Below are 14,895 nucleotides of genomic sequence, written 5' to 3'. Positions count from 1 at the left end.
TCTGAGGCTAACCAGAGAAATGTCCCTGACAATAGGAACTTATGTGATTAAACTGTCCTTTTCTATACATATATCTAACTATCTAGGTTGTGTGTTGGCGCTCCTGCCATTTTAAATAGTCTGTCACAGTTAGATATACAAGTTTAATTCAGGCTTTGTTTGTATGCGTTCCATCTGAATGAATCATGACTTGTTGCAATTCAAACCTGTCCATTTTTGATATCTAAATGTTTGTCTTTACAATTCCTCCTTTTGTTATATATACATTGTGTGACCATAGAACACTTCTTTTCATTATGTTATAATTGGGATGATATTTTGTAAAGTTGCCGAGGAGTCATAAAGATGCAAATTAGCTGTTGAGTGGACAAAGAACCTTTCCCTGCTCAACTCTGATTGGTCGATTCAAACTCAGGTGGGCATGCCCTCTCATGAGGTTAAATATCGAGCCTGCTCTGAAACTTCTCGTCTCTCTTGTCGTCCTCTCTTCTCTCCGCTTCGTCTCTTCCTCCGGTCTCTTCGGTTGGAATCAAGGGTTGGAACAATGGACTTCTACTGCCACGTGGTTAAGCCATGCGGCCGATCACGAGGCCCGCAACTTTTGGCGGACTTGCCTTCTGAAACCTTTTGAAGAATTCCATCTCTACACGCGATACGGATATTGGTCCAGCACAGAGCTTGCAAGTATCCGTTTCTTGTTATAGAATAGCTGCGGCGGTTTAACAGTGCCGCGTCTCTCTCTCTCTCTCTCTCTCTCTCTCTCTCTCTCTCTCTCCCTCTGCGCTTCCAAGCGCATTTGTGTTTCATGTATTTGTTTGTTTTATGCAATCGTCATTGTTTTTGTTATCATGTAGAGTAAAGTTTAATAAACAACCATATATATTCATTTGTGATGGGTTTTCTGTATTCACGCTCACAGACTTGGTCCCTTTTACTGTGTTTCGATTTACGCTACCTTTGCTCTAAATCCTCTTTGGTAAAGTCACGTTACTTATGGCCATGAGATAATGTAAAGTATATAATATCATTGAGGCATTTGCTGGACGAATGCATACAAGTATTGTTATGCTTTATATTACTAATCAGAGACTGTACAATATGTATATTTGATCACTAAACTAAACTAAACTAATTCCTTGACTGAAATGGATGTTTTAAATAACTCATTTCATGGATATGATCTTGAAAGATCTGGTGGAGAACCATAATTGGTGAGATCTGCTCATCAATATAATAACGTTAGCTAAAACCACTATGTGGGAAATTATTTAAAGATAGAAGTAGTTCTGGTATGAATGGCATGGAAAGGCTAATTTAGTAGCCTAAGTAACTTTGTTTTCAATTTATGATGAGAGTATTTTAATTGTTACATTACATTTGCTGTTTGTATGTTGTATTATTTACAAATATTAATTATCAGCAGGGCTTGACATAAAGGACTGCCCGATGGCCCGGGGCAAGCATGGGAGATCCTCGGGCCAGTTGAGAGAACTGTCACTTGCCCGATCGGGCCAGTGCTGTATCGTCATGGAAATTTATAATTTATACGTTTTTAAGACTGGCCTATTTAAATATTCCCAAGAAGATGCTGCATCAGACAACGCGCAAAATACTGAATTGAGTTCTCTTTCACATCTTCTTACTCTTAATCTGACATATCGACCCAAAATGCCAATATCACCAAGTATACTTGTAAAAAGTAATCAATTATGTCTAACGGGAACAAAACGAATGTGGAAACAAAATGTGTGTGTTACATTATATTAGATCCGTGCTTCTCTTAAAGGGGCAGCAGCATAATAAACGTCTCAGTTTTGTTCATCAAACAACAAAGAACGAAGACAAAAAACACTCACTGCTCTTCACTGATTAAATTATAACTTTAGTAAGGTTAAATCAATATTATATTTAATACAGTGAAGACTATAAAGTATTTACATTATTTAATTTCTGTACCTGATAAATACCATTATTAGACCAATCTAAAACACCTGAAATGCACTGATTATTTTGTATGTTTGCTTTATCTGCACATTTTTTGATTTATTGCACATACTTTGATTACTTGATCTCATTTGATTACTTACTGATTAGTTGTTTAGTTGAAATAGTTGAAATTTTTGAGTTATAGGCTAATAGTTTTTATGGTATCATACACTTATTTATTAAGATTACATAGGTAAAAAAAACTAGATATTATTTAACACTTTTTTGTGGTGGGGCCAGTGAAAATTTTGGCAGGGCCAGTAGAAAAAATCCTTAGCGTTGAGCCCTGATCAGACTTCCAAAAAGGGCATTCCCCTCTTAGAGGGGAAGAGCCTACAATACATACATACCGCGGATATCAAAATATAAAATAAATGGCCTGATAAAAGATCATATCTTTTATACAGTATATCCAACTGGGCTAAATTGATTAATATTTATTTATTTTCAAAAAACATAGTGTCTGGACCGCCGTTTGGAAGAAAATATAAAGACCGGATCTCTTGGAACTTTAATTGAATACCCCTGGTGTAGAGTAACATTCAAGTCATTTTAAGGCATGAAGAAATTATTATCATGCTATTTTAATGCTTAAAGATGAGTTTTAAATGATAAATTTATCAAATGCAGTGGCACTTTCATGTGTGGTCTCTAGACTGTTATAATCTGCTGAAAGAGAACTGTAACTTACATTTGAGAGTCTCTCCAGCATATGGAATATGAATTTTAAATCTATCACAAGAAGGACCAGGCATCAGTGATGTGCACCTAAAGAGTGGAGAAAAAGAAAAGAAAATAATGCAAAGGGTGATATCTGTGATAAATAGTGATAATCATGAGAAACTATTGTGGTGGCCACCTGCAGGTACAAACAAACAATAAACATTCTAAAAGATACCAATATTTAATAAAATAGCCTATGACTGAAATGCTAAAGACATTACATTATTGTGTCACAAAGAAAAAACATTAAAGGGCTCATCGGATCTTTTAAACAAGTTATGATTTATTAGGGCCTTCATGCACAAGTAGTGCAGTAGTTGTGTCCCAAATGACATGTCATGCACCTAAACTATGCACTATGCACTCAACCATGTAGTGTATGAATTTTAGAAGGGTAGTATCATCACAAATGGAATACTAAACGGTTTTGTACTAACCAGAAGTGTATCGGTTTCCCAGACGAGCGCAAATGACGCCAGTCGCACAGCAAAATGTGTGTGAATAAAAATCTATTTGTGCATTGTACATTTAAGTTTTCATCTGTTTTGCCCAGCATTACTTTAGCCATCATCAGACTGGAGTAGTGTTAATTTTGTCAGTTTTTTATTTATTTTAGTCTTAGTTTTAGTCCCATGTCAAATATACTTTTTAGTTTATCTTATTTAGTCATCCACGTCCTGTTTTTGTTTAGTCAAGTTTAGTCGACTAGATGTCTCTGCATTTTCCTCTCGTTTCAGTACAAACTTAGCCACATTTTCGTCATGCTGTATAATGGTTAAAATGATAAAAAATAGTTATTTTGCTAAAAATTATAATCACAGTGATTGTTGTCATTTGAGAAATTAGTTTTCATATTTCATTATAAGTATCTCTTTAACCAATAAGCACAAATCAATAGAATGTCAAATCATGTGCATAGTTTATTCAACTTCATCTAGCTTCATCTAAGAAGTATTTACAGAGAGGTTTGATAAGTGCATAGTCCTATTCATAGACATCCTCTCTCTTAAGTTCTCCCGCAAATTACTAGCGTCTTCCTGATGCCCGCAAAAATATTGACAATTCCCCGGAAACAATGCGACTGACCGTGAAGGAGAACCCTCGGAACGTAGTCGCGAACGGACTCACAGTTTTCGCGAGGTGGGATGTCTTTATTCAGCAACCACAATCACAAACAAACAATGTAGTGGAGATCAATGTGGCTCAAGCAGCTCATGAGAGAACACAGACCGGCTGGAGATCGCTTCGCTAAACTCTTATTAACTTAAGATCCTCAACGGCGCTTCCAGAATGAAAGCATTTGCGTATGGTTGCCAGATTGCATAAAATAAGCAGGGCTGTACGTTAACTTTTTTTGCACATAGCACCAGTGCTACAGAGGTTTAAAAGTTTTGTAGCACAGGCCAAACAGTTGTAGCACAAGTATAAAAAGTGCAGTTAATCACATAAATAGGCAGGTAAATGACAAAGGACATTAATATTACATACAGATGGATAAATTAGGGCCATATAATTATTTGTTTTTCTCATTTTAATTGTTCTGAGTTCTATATTTTTAATGTTTTGCTATACAATAGTAAATACATTTGTCCATAAAACGTTATAAAATATTCATTATAATATAGTAATTATTTCACTATAGTGAAATTCTTGCGTACTATAGTATAGTTTAAAGTATTAAAGTATACTATAGTGTTTACAACAGTTTATAAATTTAATATAAGTAAATTATTTTTTCATCTGGTTAAGGCAGACTTTTATTTTGGCAGGTCGTCGCGAAGACGCATGAGCTTCAGTATGTTTGACTGTAACTTCATTCAACAGTGAAATGCTTGTAAAATAAACTTAGAACAACTCTGTGGGTGAAGTTCATTTGTTCATGTCCTCATTTAGTGAGATACAGACAAATCCACTACTGTCACGCTTGTAACATGTTAAACTGTGCAACTCATTCACTCGCACATACGCAGAACAAGCAGATGACATATTTAAATAGTAGAATTCCGCTTACACGATTCATTCCACGTTTTCCCACATCGCGCAGATCAAGGCCAGTATTTATCAAGCTTCTCAAAGTGCCATTTTAGTCTTAAGTGCTGAGAATTCATGAAATTTACTCCTACTTCCAAACTTAAATATAAAAGCAAGTTATCAAATTTCTTAAAGCTAAGAATCACTCTTACTCTCCCAATTATTTAAGACAGCTCGAGAGGTCTCTCAAGTCCTTAGGAGTTGCCACTAGGGGCTCTGTGGTGGACAGAGAGAGGCCAATCATTTCACATTATACACACATAAATTCGGTGCTCCCTTGCATAGGCGTATTGGTGGCACTTTTTTAAAGTATGAACTTGCTAAAGGTATTTATTAAATAAAAAACACATCTACACATGCCTTTTCATAATCAAATTTATACATTTAACAAACTTCTTTGTGTGCAAGATAAAAGGCACGCAGTCTGTACATTCTGCGCGCATTCGAGTTATGCTCTATGGATCATCAGTACTGTTGCGCGTTCTCATTATGCTGTATTGCTATGGATCATCTTGTTATGCTCTACTGCAATGAATTATCATTATTTTTTGTGCGTTCTCGTTATGCTGTATTGTTCTCAACAGTATGTGTGATTTCACACGCAAGAAAAGATTTATACCGAAAATAACATTGTATTTAAAGCAAAAATACTCGACTGAAGCAAAAAAAAAATTTCAGCACCGGTTTAAAATGGGTAATTAAGAAATGGTGGAAACGTGTTTGGTCCGTTCATCTTTTATTTCCAATATCTATATCATAATGTATTCTCTTGAAAAGTCTTTATTGTCATGTGTGTGTTGAATATTTTAGGAATTTCACGATTCATCTAATCTATTCAGTGATTGGTCCATGCCAATGTCGTCATCCAAAATCCAGTTTGCGCACAGCAAAGTGTTGTAAATCATCCCTAAGCCTGACACTTAAGATTTAGTCCTACACTTCACTTCACTTAAATTACGACTGAGCTGCTTTATAAGTAACTTTTAAGCGCAGCTTTGAGCCAAGATTTTTTTTACTCTTAAGTCAATTTTTAGCAGTGTTCTTGCGAGTAATTCTCAGAAGCTTGATAAATACGGGCCCAGGGCTCTAGATAAATGGACTCAACGCAGCCGTAAAACATTTTAAAGTTTTAATCGCAAAAACTAAATATAAATGAAAATAAATAGTGGTGCGCCGTTAGTTAACTTCACACACGAACAAGCACAACAACAAATGCACTTCACAGAAACAAACGGCTCTGTCTAATGCACGTGCAACATATATTTAAGTCACCCACGGGCAGAAAATGTATACTTTTTTAACCTTTCATCCCTGCAATGAGGTCCCTGGGGATCTGAACTCCTGTCATCTGGTGACCACAAACATGAACGCTCGTACAGCAGAGGCTCGCACAAAACTCTGTAATATTTATCTTCTATTTTTTTCGACAAAAACTAAGAGTTTTTGGGTAAGTTTTTATTTTATAACTACATTTTAGTCTCATCATTTTTTTTCAACAATATTGCGTGCTGATATAGTCTAAGTTGTTGTTTAAAGGCCTTACTTTTCATCTCATCATTGTCTCGTCCTCGTCCTCGTCCTGGGAAAATAGTCGTTGACGAATATTTTTCATCATTATTTTTAACGAAATTAACACTTGTAGAGACTTGGCATAGGTCAAATGGTCGGAATCATTAAAAGAAGAACCATAAACCCCCTCCACTCTCTTTTGGTCATTTGATGTTGATATCAAGAAACCAGGACGGAGTCAGACCTGGCTCCAGGGGGGGGGGGCTGGATTTAGGTTGGTTCTTCTCCTGAAAGTGTTGATAACCCTTTTGTTTCTCCGTGGGATATTTACGACTCCTAAGCTTCAAAGCAGAAGTGAGAAGTCTCTCTGTTTTGTCTCACCTGGAACTTAACATCTGAGGCTACCCAGAGAAACTTCTCTGACAAATAGGAACTTGTGTGATTAAACTGTCCTTTTCTATAAATATATCCAAATATCTAGGTTATATGTTGTCGCTCTTTCCATTTTAAATAATCTGTAACTGTTAAATAGGCAAGTTTAATTTAGGCTTTGTCTGTATTTGTACATCCAAATGAATCATGACTTGATGCAATTCAAACCTAGCATATTTGATATCTAAATGTTTGTCTTAACAATTCCTCCTTGTTTATATATATTGTGTGACCACAGAACACTTTCTATTCATTATGTTATAATTTGGACTGGTATTTTGTAAAGTTGCTAGGAGGTCATAAAGATGCAAATTAGCTGTTGAGTGGACAAAGAACCTCTTCCCTGCTCAACTCTGATTGGTCAATTCAAACTCAGTACCCGCTACGTAAGCGAAACTGTGACCGTTGAGTGCGTGAAGTGTCCACAGTTCCACACTTCATATTTTTGGTTGAAAAAGTGCGTCATCCGGGTACTTAGAGTGCACTTCTTTTTTGAGAATTTTCAATGTGAATGCACTACTCACTCTATTTATACTACAAAATGGCGTAGAATAGTGCATAAGTGAGCGATTTGGGATACACCTAGTGTTTCCCAATGCTGGTAATCGGGGCACAGCTGGTTTGTACTTTTGTTTTTGTAATTACAGAAATATGTAAAATGATAACACACGTAAAATGACATCTGTGCTCGTTCATTTTGGTGAGCCAATTCCCACAACACATGGAAACCACAGAGCAATCTGCAATTACTGCAGTGCTCCAGTCTGTGGTTCCATAAAGGCTACCTCAAATTTCAAACGGCACTGTCACGAATGGTGTGTGGAAGAACCCAATTGCAGGCAAGCAGTGAAGGGGTTAACAGAATACGTTTATTAATATAATCAAAAACACAAAACAAAAACCCACGGTGGGGCAAAACAGTACAAAACCGGATAACCAACAGGACGAAGACTAACTGAAACTAAACTAAAAAATAAACAACACTAGAAACAAACTTGACTGAACACTTACTACAGGACAAGGGATACACAGCAAAACAGGAACACAGCGAACATAGAGCACGTAATCGAAGACACCATAACAGGTAAGAACAACAAACGTAGCAAATACTCGATTAGGGTTGGGAATCGAAAATCAATTCCAATTTGGAATCGGAATCGAAAGGCTAGGAATCGGATCGGAATCGAAAGGAATAGGAATCGGATACTTGAAATTAAAATTTGAATTCCTCTTATCAATTCCTGTGTGCATATTTTCAGAAAAGTACATGCGTTGCATGGTCTGCTGATATCTCAATAAAAGCCCTTATGAAAATTATCGATAGTTTTTACTATAGTAAGCGTAGTTTAGCTATAGAATTTGTATTAAAGCACAGGAATCACAAATTAACCATAGTTGCATTATAGTAACTGCAGTTTAACCATGATGTAGTTCAACTATAAAAATTGTAATAAATCAGAAAAGGTGTGTTTCTATGTGTAAATATACACAAAACTCTGCTCATAAATATATATATTTTGCAAACAAGTCTATAAGCAGGCTAAATGACCATACAGGTTGATATCTAAATGTTTTACTTCAACTGTGGAATTGAAACTGGGAATCGATAAGAATCGAAATCGATAAGTAGAATCAGAATTGGAATCGGAATAGATAAAATTGAAACGATTCCCAACCCTATACTCGATACAATCCACAAGCACAGGACAAAGAAACAAGAGGGTATATATAGGCAAGACAAACGAGGGATAATTACACAGGGCAGGTGAGAAACATTAGACACGGGAGGAAGGCAATACATGAGATGAGAGGGGCGGGGCCAATGACAAGACACGAGAAAACACATGAGAGGTAAAAACAAACAACTCATGGTTTTCTCACATAAAACCTAAGGGCTCTGTCCCGATCCCGCCACACGACTAGAATTTCATAAACAAGACGGTGGGACCGTGACAGGCACCTCCAGGTAAATTTACAGATTTGTAATCTGTCATTTATTTTGATTACCATGGCATGCATTTGCATTGGGAACTGTGAATCAATCAGTAATACATTACACTTTACTCACCACTTGAAACATGTAATGTATTTCCTTATACCCTACTCTCTTTGAAATACTATGACTATCTAATCACACTATTTCTCATTTGGTTGTGCAAGTCCAAATCATGAATCTTGCCATATCAAGTGAAAGCAAAGTAGCCTTGGAGGCAGGGGTCTGGGCACAGCATTATAGAGAGGCAGAGAATCCAATAATCCAACTTGCTGGCACTTTTATCCAAAGCATGAAGAGTCTTTAGACTGGGAGAATATTGATTGGTGTTTCTGCTTACAGAAGAAACAACCTGAAATCTTGATGGAGTCTGCATCCAGCAGTGGCACGAGCCAACCAAATCAAGATGAAGACGGCCATCCTCCAACTTCAACTTCTAAGTGGTCATCAACCAATACACATCAAGTGGCTCTGACAGATAGTATTGTTACATTAATTTCAAATGGTCTCCCCCCCTCTCTACTGTTGAAAATAAGGATTTCATTAATATCTTGCAACTGGCCCAACCCTCATTCACAATGCCAACCCGAAGAGCTCTCAGAGAGAGCCTTATTCCACAACGCTTGGATTCTGTGAAAGCACATCTAGCTAATCTGATGGCAAAAGCTGGCCATATTTGCCTGACCATCGATTTATGGTAAAATCGATCAATGAGTCCCGTCATCCCTTTTTTGGGATGACGGGCCATTTCCGGGTTGATTTCAATTTGCAGAGCATAATGCTGAGCTGTCAGCGTTTTAAAGGGAGACACACAGCTGAAAATATTTGCCAGGTCTATGATGATGTTCTGGCCAATTACAATATTCAGAACAAGGTGTCATTCATTGTAACTGACAAGGCATCCAATATGATAAAGGCATTCACTCTGTTTCCTCCAGTTTATGTTAACAGTGAGAGTGATGATGAGGAAGATGACACCTGTGATCTAGAAGTCGTCAATGTAGAAGAGGAGATTATATACTTTCCACCAGAGAGACTATCTTGCTTTGCTCATAGTCTCCAACTGGTAGTGCGTGATGCCTTAGATGACGCTGGCTCAATAAAAAGCCTCCTGGGCAAGGTCAGAAACTTGTTGCTTTTTGCCATAAATCTACCCATGCTACAAAGGTCCTGGAGGGAATGCACAAACTTCAACCTGCTAATGTCACCCGATGGAATAGCCATTTGAAGATGCTGAGGTCAGTCCTTAAAGTTCCAAATTATGTCTTTTCTGAGCTCAACTGCCCAATTAAGCTATTAGCATATGAACTAAAAATCATTCAGGAACTTAGTGAGGTTTTAGAACCCTCTGAGGACGTCACGGACCGCTGTCAGGCAGAGAAAGCTGTCACATCAAGCTTTGTTATTCCTTGTGTTAAAGGACTGAGACATGCAATCAAAGATGCAAAGTTGACTGGGAACAAGAAGTTTGTGTCCAGCTTACAAACCTCGCTTGAGTGACGACTAGTAAAATTTGAGGACGTGAAATGCTTCAGATGGCTGCAACACTTGATCCAAGATTTAAACTAGACTGGTCTAATGGTGAATAACAGATCATAATCAAAAATCTCCTTGCTGCAAAGGCTGAGTCTGTCTGTCCAAAAGTCAATGCCACCTCTGACATTAGTACTCAAACAAGGAAATGCCCCAGACTCTTTTCCTACATGGAGACTCAAACAACTGCTGTCCCAATTGACACAGCCTCACATGAGCTCCCAGTTTACTTGAGCACACCATGTTTGGCTGAGGATGCCGATCCTTTATTGTTCTGGAAAGAAAACCAAAACAGTTTCCCAAACCTAGCTGTACTTGCATGTAAACATCTGGCCATACCTGGTTCCTCTGCACCACTTGAGAGGATATTTAGTGTTGCAGGCAAGATATTCAGACCAGAACGATGCCACCTCAATGACAAAACATTTGAGGAACTGTTGACCATTAGATGCAACAATGTTACCCTGAAAAAAGTACTTAAATAAATGATAATTGCATTTACCAAAACATTGTTTCATTTAGGGCTGAAACGATTCCTCGAGTAACTCGAGTAATTCGAATACAAAAAACCATTGAGGCAATTTTTGTTGCCTCGAAGCCTCGTTTAATCCATTTGACTACAGTACACACGGAGGACTGCGTTTCCCCACAGACCATTATTACTAACGCACAGCCAGCTAAACTCTATTCATGTTACAGGGCTCTAAAGTCTCACGCATTCACCGTGAGACCCGCGCATTTTAGTCTGTTCACACGCTCACACGTATTTCTCATGCTGATAAATAATTGAGAACTTATTGAAATGGTGAACTGCTATTTTACTTAGTTTTAGTCTATTTTGCGAGTGAAACTTGTTTTCCAGCTGCATTGAGTCCATAAAACTAGATTCGGACTAGTGGATGTCGAATCATGTTATTTACACATGCCATCTGTCTGTTCTGCTTGTCTGAGTGAATGAACTGCACAGTTTAACGTGCTACACGCGTGATGCTCATGAATTTGTCTGCGCTTTATGAGGACATGAACACATGAACTTCATCTCCAGAGTTGCTCTGGAACATTTTACTGAGTGAAGCTAACACACTAAAAAATAAGCGTCTTCGTTCCAACGACCTGCCAAAATAAAAGTCCGGTTAACTCTGTATTTTTATGTGGACAAATACACTCACCTAAAGGATTATTAGGAACACCATACTAATACGGTGTTTGACCCCCTTTCGCCTTCAGAACTGCCTTAATTCTACGTGGCATTGATTCAACAAGGTGCTGAAAGCATTCTTTAGAAATGTTGGCCCATATTGATAGGATAGCATCTTGCAGTTGATGGAGATTTGTGGGATGCACATCCAGGGCACGAAGCTCCCGTTCCACCACATCCCAAAGATGTTCTATCGGGTTGAGATCTGGTGACTGTGGGGGCCATTCTAGTACAGTGAACTCATTGTCATGTTCAAGAAACCAATTTGAAATGATTCGAGCTTTGTGACATGGTGCATTATCCTGCTGGAAGTAGCCATTAGAGGATGGGTACATGGTGGTCATAAAGGGATGGACATGGTCAGAAACAATGCTCAGGTAGGCCGTGGCATTTAAACGATGCCCAATTGGCACTAAGGGGCCTAAAGTGTGCCAAGAAAACATCCCCCACACCATTACACCACCACCACCAGCCTGCACAGTGGTAACAAGGCATGATGGATCCATGTTCTCATTCTGTTTACGCCAAATTCTGACTCTACCATTTGAATGTCTCAACAGAAATCGAGACTCATCAGACCAGGCAACATTTTTCCAGTCTTCAACTGTCCAATTTTGGTGAGCTCGTGCAAATTGTAGCCTCTTTTTCCTATTTGTAGTGGAGATGAGTGGTACCCGGTGGGGTCTTCTGCTGTTGTAGCCCATCTGCCTCAAGGTTGTGCGTGTTGTGGCTTCACAAATGCTTTGCTGCATACCTCGGTTGTAACGAGTGGTTATTTCAGTCAAAGTTGCTCTTCTATCAGCTTGAATCAGTCGGCCCATTCTCCTCTGACCTCTAGCATCAACAAGGCATTTTCGCCCACAGGACTGCCGCATACTGGATGTTTTTCCCTTTTCACACCATTCTTTGTAAACCCTAGAAATGGTTGTGCGTGAAAATCCCAGTAACTGAGCAGATTGTGAAATACTCAGACCGGCCCGTCTGGCACCAACAACCATGCCACGCTCAAAATTGCTTAAATCACCTTTCTTTCCCATTCTGACATTCAGTTTGGAGTTCAGGAGATTGTCTTGACCAGGACCACACCCCTAAATGCATTGAAGCAACTGCCATGTGATTGGTTGATTAGATAATTGCATTAATGAGAAATTGAACAGGTGTTCCTAATAATCCTTTAGGTGAGTGTATATTACTATTTAATAGTAAAAAAAGAAACTAATTTAGATAAACTAAATGCATCATGCATAAGATGAATTTGGTTGTTTATCTTTGAAATTATTCTTTCTATTTTTATTAATGTTTCATATTTATACATTTGTATTAGGCCTATATTGCATTTTGAATGTAATATGGCAATGGAATGTACTAAATGGGTTTAGTTTTCACAGATATTAATGTATGCAATTTCAGCAATACATATGTTAATTTTTCTAAAAAGGAAACAAATTAGTTGTTCATTTTAAGAGACCTGTCTTATTTTCTCTTGTATATTTAGTATTGCTCTTTAATAAAGAAAAAGTACTTATCCGAATACCTGATTAATCGATGGAAAAATCAGTAGAATACTCGATAACTAAAATAATTGATAGCTGCAGCCCTGGTTTCATTTGATTACTTTGAAATGAAGATATTGCTAATTATTCAACATTATGGGAATGTATGCTTAATGTTAGTGTCAGTACTTCCATTAGGAAGAAAAATGTATGTTAAAAGTATCACATTCTCGCTGATATGTGATAAGAATGAATTTCTCTGAATTGCAATGAATTCAATTCCACTTCCTGTAATTCCAATTCAAATTCAATTCAACATCCTATAGGGTGGAGTCAATTCAAAGTCATTCATTTAATTGAATTAAATTCTTAATTTCTGAATTTTGCACAGCCCTGCTCAGAATCAGAAAAGATAGTATAATATACATCATATAGATAGTATATAGTTTACATCAGACTCACCCACTCTTAAGATCTGTGATCCCAAGACAGTTAGAGGAGTCCAAACCGACCCGTCCATTGTGTATCACAGTACAGAGTAAAGGCCTTAACTCAGGGGAGATCCGACTCAATGCGACCTCTGGAGAGAGGGTGTTCATCTTCAATTAGTGATCTGTCAATGTGATGAGACAACAAACTATTAATACACATATGCCCAGTTTCACAGACGAGGCTTATGGCTAGGTCCAGACTAAAATGAATGTTTAAGATATCTTAACTGAAAATAACTTGCCCTGACATATCTTAAAATATGTCAGTGACATTGTTTTGTCTCAGAAAAAATACATTACTGGTGTGCACTTTTAGGCGATTATTAAAAAAACAACTTAAATATACTAATTTAACTAAGGAATAGTCATGGCTTAAGCCAAACCTTGTCTGTAAAACCGGGCCATAATATTAGTTTGACATAACTGCAATAAACTACAAATCAGTGTTAAAACTAAACATAAATGACATAAAGATTGTTTCAGGACCAACAATGTTCCAGGAAAATGTCCTGCTTGATAAAATCATGTTCACTACGTTAACACAATTTCCCCTAATTTATTTGGCTAAGACCATAAATAAATAAAAATTGCATTCAAAAACAAAGTATATAAACAAATAACATCTCCAAACATATAATTCTAGAGTTTTTTCAACTGCATTAAATTAATTTCCCGGACCCATTTCTGCAGTTTCTCAAACCCATCATGAGTAACTGTATAAAAATACTTTACAGCAATTGCGGTCTTCCAAGAACTATAATCATGTTAACAAAAAGGTATTAAAATTCATATTAGGGCTGTTTATTCCTTGAAAGGGTGATTGTGCCACTTGGTTTGATATTTTGTTACCTAATGCAATGAAAATAAAATATTACAAAAGTTGGTATATTGGTCTCTAATTTGACAGCAAACTGACGCAATTATGAATAAAACATACGTTATCTATACATGTTGAGTAAATAATAAAATATACGCCAACACTTAACCGTGTATGAATGCACCAGGGAAGCCGTTTCATGTTGTAAAAGTTTGTTGGTGCCTCAGTACTGTATGTAATGCTAATGCTAAAATGCTAAACCAGCATTATGACGGTATCTTGTTAGTCCGATCCTCTTTCGTCATCAAACTTTCTTTGTTTACCAGAAGTATGTTTGTCTTACTATTAAAACGTGTTTGCTGTTTTCAATACCTTTAGATATGAATTATTTGAAAATCTTCAGATCGAATTCACGCCCCACTTCCGCTGTTATTTGGGTCCTGTTTGTTTATAGATGTCCAGAAATGTTCCTGCTTTTAATGTGTAAATAACCCGCTCAGAGCCTAAGACAAAATATACTATACCTATCCTTTAGGAAAATGTCACAGAATTATGGAATCTTTGCTTTACTCTGGCATTTTCAGGAGGTAATAATAAAAGACAGGGAAAAAACGTGGACAGCTCAAACGGTCAGCTGCCACATGTGTTCCATTGCTGTCATTGACGTAAACATAGAGTACATCTTTAGA

At 37.3% G+C, this 14,895-nt stretch overlaps 1 protein-coding gene across 3 annotated transcripts in view; it reads right to left on the bottom strand.

Moving 5' to 3' along the window:
* The window catches only part of LOC130560500 (BRISC and BRCA1-A complex member 2), a 161,506-nt gene extending 146,818 nt beyond the window's left edge, over nucleotides 1–14,688 (bottom strand). For 2 of the 3 annotated variants that reach the window (XM_057344320.1, XM_057344319.1), the window contains exons 1-3: nucleotides 14,579–14,688; nucleotides 13,361–13,511; nucleotides 2,678–2,754 (exon numbers count right to left, since the gene is read on the bottom strand). In XM_057344320.1, coding sequence (XP_057200303.1) covers nucleotides 2,678–2,754; nucleotides 13,361–13,497 — 214 coding nt within the window. In that variant the 5' untranslated portion in view covers nucleotides 13,498–13,511; nucleotides 14,579–14,688. The remainder of the gene's footprint in view (nucleotides 1–2,677; nucleotides 2,755–13,360; nucleotides 13,512–14,578) is intronic. The other variant, XM_057344321.1, reaches the window with a different exon arrangement.
* Nucleotides 14,689–14,895: the final 207 nt, after the last annotated feature.

This window comes from Triplophysa rosa, linkage group LG10 (assembly GCF_024868665.1).
Source record: "Triplophysa rosa linkage group LG10, Trosa_1v2, whole genome shotgun sequence".
NCBI classification, from domain to species: domain Eukaryota; kingdom Metazoa; phylum Chordata; class Actinopteri; order Cypriniformes; family Nemacheilidae; genus Triplophysa; species Triplophysa rosa.
The sequence above is the reverse complement of the archived record's forward strand: the minus strand, read 5'-3'. Positions and strand labels throughout refer to the sequence as shown.